Below are 20,808 nucleotides of genomic sequence, written 5' to 3' on the forward strand. Positions count from 1 at the left end.
GTGAATAAGTTTTTCCTATTTCGTGAGAAAACATTAGTATTTTGTGGTCACAAATTTGTATTTTGTGCAAGTTGTAGCTATTCAAGGGGGCACAATTTCGTATTTCATGGCCACGAATTAGCATTTTGTGAGTGGTATATTTATTTCATGACCACATATTAGTATTTTCTGGTCACAAATTAGCCTTTCATGTGGAATTTTTTGCGTTTTCATCACCACAATTTAGTGCATTTTGTGGCCACAAATGAGCACTTCTTGTTGACGTAAAATGTGTTTCATTGCCACAAATGAGTATTTTGGAGCAACTAATATTTTGTGGCCATAAATTTACCACATTTTGTTGCCACATATTAGCATTTTGTATTTCACGCGCAAGTTGTAGCTATTTCATTGCCAAAATTGAGCAATTTGTGATCATAAATTAGCATTTCATGTGCAGGCTGTAGCTATTCTGTCATCGCAAATTAGTATTTTAGGATACTGTGACCACAAATTAGAATTAAGTGCAGGCATTGCAGCTATTTTGTGGCCACAATTTAGTATTTTGAGGCCATGAATTAGCATTTTATGAGCACACTATAACTTCAGTATATTGTGGCCACAATGCACTTTTTTGTTCCCATTTTATGTTTGCAGATCCTTAAAATTCACCATCATTAGTGTGAGCAAAATGTTCCCAGAACTACTGTAAAAACACCTGCTCCCCATTCTCCGCTAACTAGCAAATAGCATTTGTCTGTGTGTCTTTTCTGAGGGAGTCTCCCAGCAGGAAGCGGCTCAAACATGACCCAGTTCTGTCAGCCCACTCGCTCAGCTTTCATCTCGGCGCCGACACGTCGTGACTTTCATCGACACATTCATGCTCAAACTGACGTATCGCTGAGAAAGAACAACACTTTTAACCGTTGACCTCATATATTTTGCCTTGTTAACGTTTTTTTTCTTCTATATTGCGGTTTATATAATGGAAACACCAATGACATGTTAACAGTCAGCATTGATAGTTAAGGTGTTAGAACCCTTTTAACACACGGTTGGGCAACACATGTAGACAGATAATATTACAATAGTCACTGGCAAAAAAAAAAAAACTATAGTCACTGTCATTATTTATTAGTTATGGCGGGTACCTGTACTGGAGAATACCCATACTCATGTTTAAGTTAGGGCTCAACTGATATGGATATTTGAGGCTGATGCCAATTCCAATAGTTGGCAGAGTAAAATTCCGAAAACTGATTGATCAGCTATTACACAATTACAACTCAGGTCTGTAGCCCTAATCCTGTCTTGATTAATACAAAAAAAGTATGAATTAAAGGCAGACATTTGACTGTATTACAATACTTTAACCTTGGGTATTCACTTAACTTTACAACAAAGAGAAAACATGTTTTTTTTTTGGGAAGGGAGTTATTTTTGAGTGTCATTATCTCAGTCTTTTATTGTAATTTGTTCATGTGAAAAAAAAACCAATTGGCAAAAATCAGATGATTAAAAAAAAAAAAAAAACTAAGCTAATATCGGCAGTTGGTCAGGTTCTACTTTTTAACGCCACCCCCACCTTTTCGAAGGAACTCACCAATTTCATCCTGGATCTCCTCGGCCACGTAGGGGACCTTGTAGAGCAGGGACAGACTTTGGTTCATCCTCTCCTCGATCACATGCAGGTGAGTCATCACCTGACAAGTCAGAAAAGAGACAGGAAGTCAAGTATGACACGTTTATAAAGACATATGCACATATTGTGACAGTGAGTCCAATATGCAAATCAACACCACGTCTGAATCACTCCACAACATCCTTTAGCCTGTCGGTCTTAATGAGCATCAACACACACACACACACACACACACACACATATGAAACATTTGAAAGTGCATGCAGGAACCAACACGGCCAACAGGTGGCAATCATATGTCATATCTTCATTGTGTGGTATGGTCTTTACTCCCATTCTGGATGCTGCAGTGGTATAAAACTGCAGCATAGAAGATCTGCTTAACATTTTTGAAAACCCTAATCCTGTGTTGATATCGTAGCCCTAATTTGAAACTCTAAACACATCTCCAAACCATGCTTTAAAAACCCTATTCCTGTATTCAAACCCTGATTTGAAACCACAATCCTGTCTTGATACACTAATCCTACTTTGAAACTCTGACACTGGTTTTGACACCGTACTTTGAAACCTTAACGCTTGTTCGAATCACTAACCCAGGTTTGTGGCCCAAAACACACATACAAACACATTGAAACCTTACTCTATTTATACTCTATTACCCTATTTCGTCTTGAAACTTTACTATCAAAGCCTAACTCTGGCGTGAAATATTCATCTGAAAACCAAACTCAGGTTTGTAGCCCTATTCCGGTCTTGAAACCTTAACCCTGATTTAAAATCAGATTTTGAAAACCTAATTCGTAGAGCTGGGCACCACCTAACCACCACCGAGTTCCCGTCTGCATACTTAACGACCTACGTGGTCCCAATCGGCATCAAGAATGTAATCTTCACGTCACAGGCAGGCGCCGCACAAGCAGACACGCCGCCAAACCAAGAAAAAATATCAAACAACTAACACACACACGTAGAGCGTGGTGATCGGTGAAATAAAAACAATATAGTGCACATGTCATTGCGTCTGTGGGACCGGACCGCAAGGTACACAACACTGTTTTATTTTTTATTTTCTGATCTGAAGTCTGAGTAATATTTTGTGAAGCTTTGAAACCAAGATTGGGGTTTTAAACCTGAGTAAGGGGTTCAGACAATGGTAAGGCTTTCAAATGAGGGATTCTAGTCCGGGTTAGGGTTTCAAGTTGCAGGGTTTGGGTTTCAAGCCAGGATTAGACATTGAACATGTAGCAATAAAACAGCCTATGGGTGTACCTAATTCTATGACCTGTCAAAATGCAGTTCTGTAGATCTATTACGCAGCACGTCTATTTATAGCATAGCATGCTTTCAAAACACAAATGTCCACACTGGAATTGGAATCTAGAGACACGCTGACGCACATATTAACACAACAACAATAACACACAGACACATGCATACACACCCACATGCACGAACACCCCCCACCCCCCCCACACACACGCACGCAGACATGCGCACACAGATACCCCCCCCCACACACACACACGCACGCAAGCTGTTACACAAGCCCAGCAAGTCTAAGCCTGATCGTCACCCAGCCAGACCAGCCTCCTCACTTCCCTCCCATTCCAAGCTGACACACGGTTACACCTGCATCCCAACACACTCTCTCGCCAGCCTTGGCATGTATTGACACAGTCCCAGCAGTTTAATCGAGCTTCGCTTAGCACGGCGGTGAACACATTTATTGGCTGCACACGGTGCACACATTACAAGCGGGGTGAAAATGGGAAACTGTGCCCATAATAATGATATAACATACACACAAAATACTAATAGATGGGCACAAATTAGTAGGGGTGTAAATCACATTTCGTTTTTTTGGAAACTTCGGTTCGGTATATTTTCGGTACAAAAAAACAGATTAAAAAAATATATATATATATTTTGAAAAGAAGTAGAAGTAAATGGTACATTTTTTTAGGAAAAATAAATAAAAGCGAACCATTCGGGTGATATTCTAAGAAATTACACCAGAATAAAAAATACACTAACAACAAAGATCTCTTCATTTTGTAAATTATTAAGACACTGAAATCTTTAAACACTCAGCAGCAAAAGCCTATGACACACCTAAGTTTTCAAGTTAAAGACAAGTTGTCATTACAGTACATATACACTTTTTGTGATGAAAAAAAAATACATACAATAACAGTTACAATTATTGCTAACTATATTAAAACTGTTTTTATCATTAAAAAAATGTAAAAACTCTTTATGAAATTGAATACACTTCTCAGGCATTGAAATCTTTGAATGTTCAACAGCATATTGTAAAGACTTGGGTTATCTGTGTTGTGCTCGGATTTGTGTGTTGCTGAGTTGTGATGTTTCCGAGGTTCATGAATGCATCGTACGGCAAGCGAGTGGAGCAGCGGGGAAAGAAGAGCGCGAGCAATGTACTTGGATTAATAAAAACGTGATAATTAAACTACGTCTGACGGCGTGTTCCTGGAGGACGCTGCAATATGATAAATCCCGCTATTTAAGTTTGACATTTTGGGCTAAAAAGACTGCTTGCTTCTTTGTCTAAGAAACATTCACAGTCGGATGATGCCGTGCATGTTAGACGTGCTAGCTGCAACATAGCCGCCGATTTCATGCAGCAATGTCGGCACACAACTTTCGGACTTATCCCATCTGTGATGGGGAAGAGGAAAGCCAGAATGTTCCCAAACAGGAGACCGCAGTGTATGCAGGCACCTTCGAGCTCTGGCTCTTTTCTGGCTCTCTCTTTTGTGCCGCCACTCTCGTCTCCCGCATGCAACAGTCAGCGTATGTGCGTAAGATCGCGCTAATAAATGGACCGAACTGAACGCAAGTGGACCGAACCGAACATGCCATACCGAAACGTATTAATACACCCGAGTGTACCGTTACACCCCTTCAAATTAGGTACAATCTGTGCGCAAAATACAAATAAATATCAATATCATTCCTGGACAGTTGAACAAACAAAATAGAGTGCAATTTCTAGACACGGTGAGGTACTGTATAGAGGACATTGCATATTGCAGCTGGGAATCATATTAAACCTACTAATTAGTATTTTGTTGGGCAACATTATACTGTACATCTATATTATGGCCATTATTATGTTTTCACATGCCATGTTTGGGGCTGGCAACATTGTTTGTTTTGTGTTTCACAATGATTTGACAAAGTCACGAGTGAGTCAGCAGCTACACGGTACTGGTGGTTTTCCACACACTTCTGTCTACGTGTCTCCACTTGAATTTACACTCATGTTGTAATTCAGTATCTGCCAACCTTTATTCAGCCATGGCGCATTTTGAACATTTGACAAATATCACGACACACTACCAAAATACTCCAGTCCTCGAGGGCCGCTTTCCTGCATGTTGTAGATGTATCACTCCTCCAACACACCTGATAGGATGAAAACCTAACTGGAAACGCAAACCCAAGGTTTACTTTGGAACCTTAACTCTTATTTGAAACCCAAACCAAGGTCTGAAACCCTAACTTAAAACCCGAAACCTGACTTGCAATCCGAATCCTGCATAAAACCTGTCATCTCTCTCTCTCGCTCTTATGTGATGATTATATGTATTATTACTCTCTACTTAATAATAATGTGAATAATCTCAGCTCATGCATGAAGTAATAACATGACATTTGCAACTCTTCGTTCACGTGACATAAACACACACAATAGTCGTCTTTTTTACTCTAAACACCACCACACTGGATTTCAACTGAAACGAACAAGATGTGCTTTAATTTGAGGGCATGTACCCACCCAAATCATGCAGGAATTATAACATTTAGTCGGTCAAATCGCCTCCCAGTTCATACGGTGGGGGCCGGTTAGCTGCATTCTAGCATCGAATATCCTCGGGTTAAACGAAGTGCCGTGAGAAACAAAACACCACAGTCATGAACAAAGCCATTTCCAGCCAGTTGTAATTCCAACGTCCGCTTTATGTACCAGAGATCTTGCATTGGATATATAAATGATAAATTAATCCAACAGGAGCAGAAAAAAAGCAGCTTCCGAGGCTGGATCCACCACACTGCAAAATGATTGGCTGCCGCGTCGCTGATATGATGCACGTCATGACATCGATATGATGCACGTCATGACATCATGCCTTAACCATGGACGACACCATATTGGGTCATGAGGGAGAAAAAAAAAAAAGACTTGCATGAAAGGACCGAAATAACACGTATCGAAACGAAATGCGTGAGCCGATCAGTTTTGACGTTTTTCCAAAACCCTTCCACCCCTACTATCTATCTATCTATCTATCCATGCATGCATCCATCCATCTTCTGAGCTTTGCTCAAAGAGGACCCACCTGTGACTTCATCTGAGCTGCCTTCTCAGGGTCCACAGCCAGGACGTGCTGGTAGTGGCGGATGGTGTGCTGGCGGTCCTTGTTCTCAGCACGCACGTAGCGGCGTAGCGCCTGCAGGATGCGGTGAGGCTGCAGGCAAGAAACACCGATTAGCTACTGGCACTACAGCAGGGGTTCCCCGGTGGTCCCTCAGCTGCAACTTGGGGGCCCATATATGAATATGCAATCAATTCTTATGTTGTATCATTTTAAAAAGTGCGTAGCTACATATGGGCAAGGCATCGAAACAAATAAGATAAGAATGCCTTTATTGATCCCACAGTGGGGAAATTTTCGTTGTTACAGTAGCAAAGATATAGGTCACACAGGGGCGGCGGCATAATGTGGCCATTAATGTATAACATTGACGGCAAACATTTAGAATCAAACCTATGTAGATATACGCAGTAACATGTGTATATACACATGTGTATACACACCAACCTACATCTACATAAAAAATATGAGGAACACTCATTTCGGCCTGTACATAGTACAGAGGAAAAAATACTCTAAGTGACAGTGCTGCAGTGCTGTAGTGAAATGTAAGGAACAGCATTGGATAAAAATAAAACTAGACTAACAGTAGTGGGGAATGTTGAGTATTGCACGGTATTACAGTAGTGGGGAATATTGGGTATTGCACGATACCCATAGATACAAATAAATACAAATAGAGCTGAACAATTGTTCAAACTCAAATCAACATCGCAATGTAGTAGAATACAATTGTCATGGTCTGTCTTTGACTTTGGTTTATGACTTTAGTTTCATGTTTTTCCTTGTGTTCCTTTTGCCTGTCTGTCTCGTTAGGTTTTTGGGTACACCTGTGCTTGTCATTCAAGTCCCTAGTTTTAGCCAATCAGCACCCTCCAACCCTTCGTGTCTTGTCCAGGTGTTCCTCATTGTCTCGTCAATTTGTCTGTATTTAGTTCCTCGCTTTCTTTCAGTCCTTGTCGGTTTGTTGCAGAGGGGGAGCCATGGGTGGGCCTGGGTGTGCATCCATCACTCAAAACGGACAACGCTGCTTCAAAATAGAGCTGTTGTAGTTTTTTTTTTTTATACGTGGAAATTGAAACTTCATTGAAATTGAAATACTGTAATAAGTACAGTATTTAGGTGTGCACAGGCCCACCCAGATTGACAGACTGCCCACCCAGTGGGATTCATGAAAAAAAAAGATATATTTTTAAATGTTCGTAAATTATTATTGAATTATTTTTGAATTAGTGTGTCGTTGTGTTTATTATTTGATTGAATATTAAAAATGGCATAATTGTTGTCTAAGGAATATCCAAACTTCAGATTATTCAGTTTGTCATTTTATTTGAATATGCGATGTGTCGGGACAGGAGGATTGTGCTCAGTGAGAGAATTATTTAGGCCCACCCTGATTTTTAGCCACTTTCTGGCTCCGCCCCTGGTTTGTTTGTTGTCATTTGTCGTGTCAATGTTGCTGTCGTGTAGTTATGGTGGATAAAGCCCCACGAAGCATCGATACTTTTAGTCAACTGTGCCGGCACATGTACCGACACTTCATTTGGAATCATTTACTCTATGGCGCCATCAAGAGGTCAATAAAATGTACTATAATCCTGCTGTACAGTGACAAGTACAGCAGATGGAATCTTGAAATGCTTTTTGTATTATGAAAGAACATCCCAAAATGGCGAAATTAAGCTTAATGAATCACTGAGACTTTCCAGTCAACTGGTTTGCACATGGTTTTAAGCAATTTTGCTTCATTTGCTCTATGGCGTCATCAAGCAGTATGCTAAAAGCACACACAGAATGAAATAAGATTATAGGCTTAACAGTTACTAAACGACCATAAGTAGCAGTATTGCAGATTTAGCGGTAGGTGCAAACATTTATTAAATGATAAACACAAAATAATTTGCACAATGTTTATGAATAACCCTAAAATTAATAAATTTGAATGCAAAAATAAATAGCAAAGGAGGACTAATCCTACAACCAGCCACTTGGCCACTGTGCCAAACAAGCACATAGCTTCACCTGCACAAAAATGTATATAAAAATAAAAATGACTAAACCTGCAGAACGGCACTCCAAGTATTTTTTGTAACGCACAGTGTGACTCCCTAACTCGCCACCAAACTTAAAGACCACTAGAAACGCCGACAACACTTACAAAGAGGCCCAAGGTCACCAGAGTAATCGATTCGTTCAATGAACCAATGAAATCCTCCACACAAACCGAGGCCTCGTTTGTCATAGGTCACGTGATTTTTTTGGGATCCGATACACGCTCTGAATCATTTGGCACAACCACTTTTGCTCGAGACGCTGTCTGAAGCCCCGCTTCATTTTAGCCCATCACTAGCTGTCAGCGCCTAAGTCAAGTCCAAGTCCTAGTATTTGTTTACTCATTTTGATCCTTGTTGTTTTGCTATTATCCCAGTGCCTTGTTTGCCTTTTTGTTTTGTTTAAATTAAACACTTTATATTGAACTTCATTTTGGCCTCCTGCCTCCTTGCGTTTGGGTTCTCCTCCACGCATCTCCTGAGAAATTTTCAAATCGCAAAAGCTGCAATATGTGAAAAAGAAACATACAAAAACGTTTGCAATTTCATTTTCAAAATTATTTCGCCTTAAAAGCAAGATCGCTAGTCCTGAAACTTTTATCATAAAGTGCCACCTAGAAAAATACTTGGCTCCACAAGTGTCACCATAATATTATGCAAAGTTTAAAATGCTTAAACATAAAAAAAAAACTTTACTTAAAATGTAATGTAATAACATTTGCAAACTGTTCCAACAAACTGAATGCAAATGCATTGAACTTCAAAGTTAAATACAACCGAACCGTACTTGACAAATGTACTGTCCTGGATTTAAAAAGTTTGGAACTGGAACATTATGCACAGTTTGAACATTTAATTCAGTAACTCATCCGGGTAGCACTAGAGGGAGCCCACGAACTACTAGTGGTAACTTGGTGCCACACTGAAAATGACTGTAATACACTAAGGCTAGGTTCACACCGCAGGTCTTAATGCTCAATTCAGATTTTTTGAAAAAATCAGATTTTTTGTGTAAGCGCTCATATTACATTATAAATGTGACCTCGGTCTTGCCTGCTGTATGAACACGTGTGTCGTCAAAGTAACCCGCATGCACAGAAGAAGAGACGACGTCACTCATGACGTATTGTTTACGGAAGTAAATGTGTTCCAGCATGTCGGGGCATTTATACATTGAAGCGATTAGGTAGCAGGTAGAAATAAATACAGTATTTGATTGAAATTATGAGGTGAGGCTTTAATATCTCATTTCATGGAGACATCACTAACGATGACCTCACGTCATAACTGTGCGTAAAAAATGAACAATGGCTGAATTACTACGATCGCCGTAAATGTCCACTTTATGCTTCATGTTTCAAGTGGGATTAAATTAAAGTCAATACTGTTACTCAAAACAACTTTGCAGATTCGATCCCCCTGCTGCCATCACTTTCCCTCTGCCTGCACATTTTGGGCTCCGGATGACATCAGTGTCGGATGTATGCGACCTGGCCGTTCAGACCGCGGCCGCATTGAAAAAAATCGGATACGTATCCGATCTAGGACCACGAAAGCGACCCAGGTCGCATTTGAAAAAATCGGAATTGAGCCATTCAGACTGTGATAAAAAAATCAGATACTGGTTGCATATGGGCAAAAAAATTCGATCTGGGTCGCATTTGCCTGCGGTGTGAACCTTAGTCAGGGTTCTTCAACCCTGTTCCTCAAGAGCAATTGTCCTGCCTGTTTTACATCTCTCCCTTCTGTGACACACCTGATTCAAATGATCAGATAATCAGCAAGGTCTGCAGAAGCTGGATAACGATCTTGATCATTTGAATCAGGTTGTGTTGCAGCAAGGAGAGGTGGAAAACAGGCAGGACGCCGATCCTCGAGGAATAAGATTGAAGACCCCTACATGAATAAAGTCGAGGTTTTTTTTTTTTGTTAAAAAAAAAGGCAAATCAATAAAGTCGTCTAAAAGTTGTAATGATATGAGAATAAATTGGCCTTTTTTAAATTCACTCGTTAAACTATGACTTTCTTCCCTTGTTAAACTTTAATATTGTAATATTACATATTAGTAAAAGTTACGAATTTAACTTTAGTCTTCTGACTTAATCCTGCAAAAATGTCATGATCTTGTCATGATCAAGATTACAACCTTATTATTCTCACATCATTTGACTTTGTAACATTACAAATTTTCTTTACGAGAACAGGCAACTTTTAAACTTCTATGGCATGTGGGGCTACTAATTGGCATTAGTATTATGAGTGGGTTTCATTCTGGCCCAAAAAAGTCGGAATATGAAAGAGGTGGTCACCCTGGGGGGGTCGGCCTGCAGGGCCGCCAGGTAGTTCTCCAGGGCCAGACGGCGCCGATCATTCAGCATGGCCTCCACTCGGGCCAGGTGGGTCTCCACCAGCTGCTGCTTCTCGCTGGCAGCCTCCTCCTCCAGTGACTCCACCATGGCTTGAAAGTGCTGCACAAAAACATAACGTTGTCAACTGTTTCATGGTCAAGTCTGAGGTTAGTTGTTGGGCCGGGCAAACTTTTGATTCAAACAAGGCAATATGATTCATATGAAATATGAGTTAAGCAGCAAATTCCACCCGTTCAGAAGAACAGAGATGTTCATGTGATTTGTCCAAAAATAACTTTTTTTTTTTCTTAAGAATCGGAATCGTTAGGAACCGGAATCGAATCAAAGAATCAGAGCCGGAATCGTCCAAATTCAAACGATGCCCAACCCTAATAACGACCAATCACGGCTCACCTGTTTTCTGAAGCTGAGCTATGATTGGTCGTTATCTGAGCCCTAAGGGTGTGTGATGACATTTTCAGCCGACAGAAGTGACAAAATGGCTGCACCCAGAGATGGCTAAAAACGGGTGGATTTTGTTGCTTAACTCATGCTCCACAAACGCAACAAATTTTACAAGACTTTAGATAGATAGGCAGCAGTGTATTAATCACGTCTTCAAAATATTTTTAGGCGGCTATTTCTTTTTGTTCAAATGAAATGGTCAGAGAAAGAGCGATAAGGTGTCTTATCTGACCCGACCACTAGGGGAAGCTGACTAACCTGGACCAAAGTTTGCCTCTCAGCCTTGGGCAGGTTTTTGGCCTGCCGGTCAGCCTCTTCCCACTCCTTCCTCACCTGTAGCCATGAGGAGAGAAGGTACAAGATCAACAACAAGACAAGTGGGACCATTTCCAAACATCTTTCTGTGACACGCAGCATGACAATCTTTACTAATATGTATACTAGGGGTGGAACGGTACTCTAAATCACATTTCGGTTCGGTTCTGTTTCTTGGAAACTTTGGTTCGGTATATTTTCGGTACAAAAAAAATGGTTTTTAAAAAAATATATGTTTATTTTGAAAAGATGTCAAGTAAACGGTGCATTTTTTTAGAAGAAATAAATAAAAGCGAACCATTCGGGTGATATTCTAAGAAATTACACCAGAATAAAAAATACACTAACAATAAAGACTCTTAATTTTGTAAACTATTAAGACACTGAAATCTTTAAACACTCAGCAGCAACAGCCTACGACACATCTAAGTATTCAAATTAAAGACAAGTTGTCATTCAGTACATGTATACACGTTTTGTGATGTTTTATTCTGTTATTTTCCAATATATTATGTCTCATATTATATTACATTGTAATACAGTATATAGTCAAATATATAGCGTATATATTTAGTTTTTCTTCTAATACTTTTGTGTTTTTCTAATAATTGTGTATTTTTGTCTAACATTTTGGGGGGGGTTGCACTTTTTCTATGACTTTCCTGTTTTTAAGACATTCAATCTCTGTAGTCTTACTATCTTATTATTATCTTAGTCTTGAGTCACGGGTGGGCTGGAGTCTATCCCATCTGACTTTGGGCAAGAGGATATTTCATATTTGTATTTTTTCCTGAAACTTTTTTTTTTTCATTTTTTCTAATAGTTTGTCTACAGTTCTCAGTACATACAAAAAAGTCACAAAGTATCTCTGAATATTTTAGTCGGTGCAGTATCCTCACTCTCTCCATGCGGTTGCGGTGCCTGATTTCCAGCTGCTCCTTCGCCCTCTGGAAGCGACTGTGCTCCTTGTCGTCCACCGGCGTCTCGAAGTAAATGTCCACGTCGTCGGCTGGCTGAGGTGTCGGGGACGTAGCTGCTGAACCAAAACAATCACCCAACCAATATAAACAAAACAAGGGAGCGGAAATTAAGTCCAGTCAGCCCTTGCCTGTACGTGGTTTGTGAATTAAACTTTTTTCATTTTCGTTTTTAGAAATTGTTGTTTTTTCTTCGCTCTTTATGAAATGAACTAGGGCTGGGGCATTTGGTAAAAAAAAAAAAAAAAAAAGAATCATCCCGATTATTTTGAATGATACTGAAATTACGATTATTCACTGAATTAAAAATGTATCATTTATTCAACTACCCAAACTCAACTTGAAACATAACCGCCCAGCCTAAGTGCAACTAAGAAGCTTTCACTCACAGAGTCGCTTGCACACTGCCACGCAGTACTCCTCTGAGTCAAAGTTGTTGCGATTTCCCGCACAGCCTCCGTAGATGAAGAGCACGCACTTCTTCTGGCTCAGGTCGAAGTGCCAGCGGGGCATGGAGGCCCTGCAGGGGCCTGTCTCTGCCTCCAGGGTGCACACGGCTGCAGAGAGGGGCAACCATTGAGAAGTCATTAGTGGAAATACAACCTAATACTGTACTGTACAGTATGTACACTGTTTATGATGTACATGATGTGGACACACGTCGTCACAGACAAAATGATGTAGCGGGCCAGATCTGGCCCCCGGGCCTCGAGTTTGACACCTGTGCTATAGGAATAACGTACGGTGAAAATACTAATCTGTTGCCACAAAATACTCATTTGTGGCCATGAAATGGGTATAGTATGTGTACAAAATACGAATTAACCCTTTAAGCGCAAAAGTAGCAGAATTGTACCAGGCAACATTTACTGTATGCCTTTATTGATAACCATTTTCAAGCTACAGCCATTCGAAAAAGTGATATCAGAACTGAATATTTTTTTGAAAAAAACTAAAAGGGTTCATATTTATATAATTCCTGGACAGTTGGGTAAGTAAATGGAGTGTAAACCTTCACTTGAAACTACCTCTCCCATTTCTCAAAAAGCTGCGCTTGATTTTCTTACCCGACTGTCTAGGAAATATATTAATATTAATTAAAATTTTGATCGCACATTATACCTACTTCCTGTGCACAAATGTGTCTTCTGTGACCAGTATTTTGTGCGAATGTTTTAACACACAATTTAATCAACTTTAATTTCAACTGAGCTTTGGAATTCTCCCTAGCAACAAGCAGCTGCACAAGTCACATAATAAGCCAAAACAAACAAACAAACAAACAAACAAACAAAAAAGAACCTTTGACTTCTTCCAGAGTCTTGTCCTCATCCTCACGGCTGTCCGACATTCTGCTGCTGTCTCGCTTGTCATCCTCCTCCTTGTCTGCCTCCTCGTCCTCGTAGACATAGTGGTAATCCATCTCGTCCTCATCCTCCTCTCTGTCCTCCTCATCCAGCGACTCCTCTTTCTGCGTGGGTTGCTCGACCGCCGGACCCTCGCTGCGATAAGGAGACAGAACAAATTATGTACACAATCAATAATGACCTCGCTACAAAAATATTCAAAAATTGTTTAGAGAAAAAGAGAGTTATCATTTGAGAAGCAAATATAACAACAAAACAAAAAGTATTTGTTCACATAAACTACCGAGATGCTCTGCACTACTCAAGGCAGAACCGAGAGGAGCCCAACAAGAGGAGTAACTCATGGAACCTGTCCTCGAAGGGGTCCTCGTCTTCATTCAGCTCAGCCTCGTCAATCTCCTCATCCTCCACGTCTTCCTCCTCCTCCTCTTGCTCCCGGGCGGAGTCGGCCGACTCCTCGGCACGGGAGGGCGGGCAGCAGACGAACTCGGTGCCGTGGAACTTGTCGGTGCCGCACGGGAGCAGCATGCCGTAGCTGTGCAGCACCGTCGAGCTCTTGGAGCATGCCTGAGGACAAAGCGTGATGACAATCGTTCATCCGTCCATTTTCAATTCAATAATGTGCAGGATTTGTTCAATTTGCGTATTTCCTGATCAAATAAATCGTCCGAGCCTCACCTCAGATTGTGCAATCCCTCACTAACTGGGCGAGTAGGCCTGTTCGTCTCTCTTCCTGTCTCAGACACTTTTAATATGCATTCTAGTTTTCCATAGTCAGGCTAATGTGTTACCTAGTTTTGCTGATCGCATAAAACCTCAGATTAAAATGTGAGGTGAGGTAGACTTGTACTCATGGCTCAAAAAGTGGATTTATGGTTTAGACAATTGCATGGGTCCCCAAAGATATCATAAAAATGGATTAATGAACTTTCCTCCAATTTCAATTCAAAAGAAAATAAATATTGTTTTACTATTCGTTCAAGCGCTTAAAAATATTATGCTCAATTTACAATGATTATTTCAACTGCTCAACACTCCCTTCTCATGCATGGACTTGGACTATTGGACTATTGGACTTGGACTAGTCTATCTTCTAAATTCACACATGCAGACTTGATTTAAGACGGCAAAACAAACTCGCTGGCACTGTTGTGAGGAAAATGAAGCGGGAGCCGAAGTTTGTGCGTTCTAAAATTTTACTCTAAATGAAAGCCAAACATGGACATTATTATACTGTATCCAACCCGAAAATATTCTGATGATGAGATGAAAGATTTGTTTTAGGTTACCATTTTTTTTATTTCAGTCTGTTATTTCAATGGCATATACGCCACTGTGTCTGGCGCATGCATTCGTAAATCTGACTCTAACGTCACATTAACACCGATGGACAATTTCGAGCAAGGGTGTCCAAAGTACTGCAGCCCACTTTCATGTACTAAAATATCCAAGAATTGAAACCATTAAGGATGGTAGTGCATAACCGCGTTTCTACCACTGTTGGGTCTTCCTACCCTTAAAGCCGAGAGCGTGTACGCGTCATTTTCCTTTATGATTTAATTATCAGTCTCTTAACCGATAAAATGCATCAGAATATACACGTGACGGTGTCGTAAACCCACAGCGGATGTTCTGGAATTCTTGCGACTAATAATGGCCGTCGACCGTCGACCGTGGGAGCTCTAAAATGAGTAACGGCAGTGATATAGACAACGCGCTTGTGGACTTTGAACCAGTAGAACCAGTCGCACATGATATTTAGTTAAGATAAATGTTTGTAGACAACGACAAAATCAACGTCTTTGTAACGGTGGTACAAAGAATGGTAATTACCACTCGATTTTTTACATTAAAAATAGTGCTTATCTTGTACTGACACTTTATTTTTCGATTGAAACAGTAAAGATGAAGAAAATCGGGCCTGTGTGCAAGCCACATGTCTAAGGTCTCAAATTCTTTTGGAATTATGTTTCTGTCTGTTACAGGGACTGGGGCATTAATTATTTTGTAGGTGTTTAATTTCTGGGAAAACTTCAGGTTTTCAAGGGTAATTCCAAAAACGACCTTAGGTTTGGGGAGTTGTTAAGCCAGGGGCTTTAGGCTTTGATGGGTTAAAAAGCATATTTGAAATGTACTTGGCCCGTGTTGTTTGCCTGCACTGTACTAACTTTCTACACTCTGTGGCAAGGCAGGATATGAGAAGAACAAGAAACTATTCTCATCTCTCACTTCATTTCTCACCAATCTCACATAACTAAAATATCTATGGTAACATCTACACAACTTGGTCAGAAGAGGAAACCTGTCCTCATTTCACAGCAGCGGGTTCTACATGGCAGGAATGTTTGCAAATAAAAACAAAACTCTTGTGCGGTGGGAAAAATTCCCTGATCCCCTTTCACTTTGCTAGTCGGTGCACATTGTGTCTTTTTTTTTCATCTTTCAAAACCACAGGCAACGACCTATATGGATTTTTTGGAGGCCGATGGTGATTCAGATGCCTGGCAGAGTAAAACTGTGATAACCGATGAATTGGCTGATTATTTAAAAAAAATTTTGTTCCGTTAATTACAGGCACAACTGGTTTGCAATACATTGTCATTTAGTATTTGAATTTACAACAGAGAGAAAAATCTGCTGACTGTGCCAATTTTGAGGGGGAGGGGTGGTATTTGATTGTCATTACCGGTATCTTTATCTTATGTTGTAATGTGTTAATGTGAAAAAAACAAAAATCTGCAAAAAACGGTTTAAAAAATGCAGAATAATTGGTCGTTCCCTGTTCAAAAACACAAGGAAAGACGACCCTCCCACTTTGCTCGACAAGACTTGAATCAATTCATCTGACCTGTGTATCCCGTCTTACCTCCTTAGCCACGCCGTGCCACTGCTGGTGGCTGGCGCACAGGTCCTTGCGCTCCTTGTGGAAGAACTTGCACTTCTCTGGAACCAGCAGCACGTCGCTCACAAACTCGCCCACTGTGACATAAAAAAAATAAATAAATAGAAAATAAATAAATAATAAATATATATATAAAAAATAAAAAAGATCTCGTTAGCGGCACCAAGGAGCACCGACTCAACACCTCTGCCCCCTGTCGGGTCCACGAATCGCACGGCGAGAGTGAGGGAAAAAAGTTGCGATCCGTGCTTCTGGGTTGCGCTTTGACACGTGAACATCTGACTTTCCTCCTCCACAAAATGATACCGCGCTTGTTGAATGAAACCACCGAGCGCTGAACGGTTCTGAAAAATAAGCTAATGGAGATTTTTTCGGCCCTCAACATTGGGATTTAATATGCAAAGATTTTTTCAAGGTACTCTTCCGATGTATCACTTCGAATTTTCATGTTTCATATACTGATATGTGAACATCAGGACTGCACTTCCTAAGCATAAACTTATCTAGCAACTACATAAAATAAATCAATTAAATTTACATACTGTATATACAGTATGTAACATATAGCCTGCCTACCAACCGACAGAAATGAAGCAGAGGTTGTTGGCTTTTTCCAAATTGTATTTTGATTTGAAAATTGCATTCTCTTACATTGTGATATTCCTTTGAATTCAATTAATTGTACAGCCCTTGTGTGGGGTGCGTGTTTTTCTCTTCAGGATTAGCTTGGAAAAAATTGGTTAGGGTGACCTTTAAGTGGGAATTTAGGCAGGACTAATAGTTGTCGGAATTAAAGTGAGGTAGCCACAAACGGATAACCGGACTGATTTTCAGAAGAAGAGCTTTTGATGAAGCTCCAGTATGGGATAGTGTATTGTGAGTGTACCTAATGTTGAGGCCCATGAGTAAGCAAGCAAGTATGCATGTCAACCAGGGCCATTATGAAGAAAATAATGGACAACAGTTGGAAATCCACACACAGTAGAGAAGTAGGAATAGAAGGGCTTCTGTTGAAGAGTGAGGACACCCTCCAAAAAATAAAAAAAAATAAGAGAGGGTCTGGGAGGCTTGGTAACAAGGGAGGGAGTGTTAAGATAACAGCTCGTTTGGTGGTTCGTCCAGCGTGGAAGGCAGTGTTTTGGAAAATGAGGGGGTAGTGTGGAAGGAGGAGGAAGAGGAAGAAGGGGAGAGCTGCAAATAGCAAAGCACTCTGCAGCTGCTGCTCATACCCGCCCAGCATGAGCGCTCCCCCTGCTCTTTAGGCACGACTACCGGTAGTTTGATTTCAAGCAGGTAGCAATTTGAAGTTCCTAAAATCAGTTTCGGTACAAATGGACCTTCAAAGTCAATCAAAACTCCGGCGTTCAAAGCATTGTCATGAGTGACATTGGGGAAGCTAAACCAATACTTCAGACTTGACTAGTTTGCTCCTGTTAAATATTTCAACTAGTTTGCTGCCAAACAAGTGGCAATTTGGAGTCCAACCCACCTTTTCGGGGACAATATGCTTCCAAAGTCAAACAAAAAAACTCGTTCAAAACATGATGATGAGTCTTGATAGCAAATCTTGAAGAATAATTCAAGCCCGGGTAGCAATTGGGAGTTGAACCAACATTTTCTAGAAAATAATGCCTCTAAAGTCAAACAAAACTGTGGTGTACAAAGCATCACTATCAGTGATGCCAGAAAACTCTACAATTACTTCAGCCCTGACTAGTTTGCTGCCAAACAGGCAGCAATTTGAGAGTTCAAACCTCATTTTCTGAAAAACTATGCTTCTAGAGTCATGCAAAACTCTGGAGTGGAGTGTAAAGCATCATCATGCATGAAATGAGCAAATTCCAGACAATAATTCAGACCCAAACAGTTTGCTGCCAGATGAGTAGCAATTTGAAGGTCAACATTTTGAGGAGAAATATGCCTTAAAAGACAAAAAAAATATATGTGGAGCTCAAAGCAAGTGAGGATATAGCAGCAAAACTTCAGACCCGACTGTTTTGCTTGCTGCCAAACGGGTAGCAATTTACAGTTCAGTCCACATTTGTGGAGCACTAGTCTTCACAGAGAGTTGCCTTTTGTATGCCTGCGTGAAACTGAATGGAGCAGGGACAAATGAATGGGGTACTGCAGCGTAAAATGTGCAGTTTGAGGCAATTAAATCTGTGCCTGTCATGCACGGCGCATGACGGACCGCTAACTGTTCTCTCCGGACAGGAGCGAGGCTCTGAATAAAATAATCCAGTGGTGAATCACGCAGACGGGGCAGATTAGTGTCTGTGACGATAAACGGAGCGCTATTGAGGCTGTTGAACTACAAATCAGAGTCGACAACCGAACCTGAAGTGTGACTTATTTCTTTGGCTCGAAGCTGCTCAATTGTGCCCTATTAAGTCAACTTGAAAACTCACGTAATTGGTTGAACAATATGTATATGTATGTATGTGTATATATATATATATATATATATATATATATATATATATATATATATAAAATCATGTTACAAAAATGAATGATTTTTTTTACAGAAAAAGGACATTTTAATAAGTCATATATTATATATATATTATATATAATATATACATATATAACATATATAATGTATAAATATATATATATATATATATAAATATATATTTAAAAAAATATATAAATATATATATATATATATACATATATATAAATATATAGATAAATATAAATATATATAAAAAATATATAACTGTGGTACATCATATTAACATAATCATTGAATAAAACGTAAAAAAAAAAAGAACATTTTAGCCACATTTTTTTGCTTCAGTTGAATGGCCTTTATTCTGCTCCTTCTCGTTTGCATGCCTTGGCATACCTGATACATATAAACATACAAACGGATATACACGGAGATGGTCACAACACCTGAGTTAGCTCCAGTAACATTAGTTGTTATTATTTTTCGTTAGCCTGCCAATGGTGTGTTGCATTGTTAGCGTTTAGCTAATAGACAATTACTGTATGAGGCTAAATTGTGTGGTTATTTTAAAAAGTGTCAATGGTGCGTTGCATTGTTAGCGTTTAGCTAACAGACAATTATAAGGCTAAGTTGTGTGGTAGTATTAAATGTACTTCTCTTTGTTTTATATTTAGTTTGAAAGTAAATTTCAACTGGGAGTGGCAAAAATCAGCTTCAAGCTGAACTGCTCTGAATTGCTGTCATGTGACTTGAGTCGAGTTTATTTTTTCAAGGTCTTCTTCCCTTGTATGTTTAACATACAGTACACAAGCAATAAATTCATCCATATTTGTTTGTGTAACTAGTGCTTTACCATCACTGCTCATATTCAGCTAAACAACTCGTCTCCAGCTTTGGTTTGGATCTTTATCTGTTGTCGAGTAGAAAAATTCTGCCTGAAAATGTCTGTATTCTGGGCTTAGCCTCTTTCCAGTCGTGATGTTTGCCGCGTGAGCATAAAAAAAAATCTCAGTCTCCCTCGCCTGCTGCCAAGAATGCTCTTGAACGGTCGCCCATTTCACAGTCCGGCGCAAACGCTAATGGATTTTTTCAATCGCGGACAGCGAGCCGGCGGCACGACTCAATCAGCAAAAAAGGCTACCAGCCTGAGGAAGAGTGGCAGAAAGCTGGTGCAGCACAGGAGGAGATGATTTGATGTTATTTTTCTTCCTTTTTTTCCCCCCCAAACTCACTTTTGTTTGTGTTTGTGATTCTCGCCAGTCGGGCATATGTTATCTTGTTCAACATTGCACACAGAAATGAGGACAGTTACATGACATCACATTTAGTTCAAAGAATTCCCAGAGCTTTTATTTTTTCCACAATTTGTTATACATAAAAAAATGTATTACATATGTTTTGGAATAAGGCTGTAACTTAACAAAATATGTAAAGTAAAATATGAAAGAAGAACTGCACGCACCACAATGTGCAATATTAACTGCCAGCATAAAAACATATTTAATGTTGATAAATATGAATATTCTTGTAAGAAAGAACAACATTGTTTTCTTTGAAAAAGTTTTTTGACTTTTCCTTGTTAAATTTAGTTGTCTTAATTTCTCAAAATATTAGGAATACTAATATTAATAAATTAATAGTGCATCCTTTTTATACCCCAAAAACTGTTTTTGCATTGTTGCAACATTTTTTAAATACAATTGTATCTTGTTTGTAAAAAATATACTAAAATATACTAATATACTAATATTACAATTTATTTTCTGTCCTTTTTCTATAATAAAAAAATCATTCCTTTTTGCCACAATGAAAGTTTCCCCCCCAAATTTTTGCCTTTGCTACAGTTTGTTGTTTTTTTTTAATAAAAAAAAAACCAACAAGATTTATCATTTTATATTTGGCCT

General features: G+C 39.6%; 1 protein-coding gene across 6 annotated transcripts in view; it reads right to left on the reverse strand.

Annotated features, from left to right (window-relative positions):
• Positions 1–20,808, reverse strand: part of aplp2 (amyloid beta (A4) precursor-like protein 2) — an 89,572-nt gene that overhangs the window by 13,116 nt on the left and 55,648 nt on the right. For 4 of the 6 annotated variants that reach the window (XM_086036239.1, XM_086036238.1, XM_086036235.1 and 1 more), the window contains exons 4-12: positions 16,414–16,526; positions 13,897–14,114; positions 13,483–13,682; positions 12,570–12,737; positions 12,103–12,239; positions 11,147–11,221; positions 10,385–10,543; positions 5,989–6,117; positions 1,583–1,682 (exon numbers count right to left, since the gene is read on the reverse strand). In XM_086036239.1, coding sequence (XP_085892365.1) covers positions 1,583–1,682; positions 5,989–6,117; positions 10,385–10,543; positions 11,147–11,221; positions 12,103–12,239; positions 12,570–12,737; positions 13,483–13,682; positions 13,897–14,114; positions 16,414–16,526 — 1,299 coding nt within the window. The remainder of the gene's footprint in view (positions 1–1,582; positions 1,683–5,988; positions 6,118–10,384; positions 10,544–11,146; positions 11,222–12,102; positions 12,240–12,569; positions 12,738–13,482; positions 13,683–13,896; positions 14,115–16,413; positions 16,527–20,808) is intronic. The other 2 variants (XM_086036236.1, XM_086036234.1) reach the window with 1 other exon arrangement.

This window comes from Filicampus tigris, chromosome 7, assembly GCF_054856515.1.
Source record: "Filicampus tigris isolate MCC_2025a chromosome 7, RoL_Ftig_1.0, whole genome shotgun sequence".
Classification (NCBI taxonomy): domain Eukaryota; kingdom Metazoa; phylum Chordata; class Actinopteri; order Syngnathiformes; family Syngnathidae; genus Filicampus; species Filicampus tigris.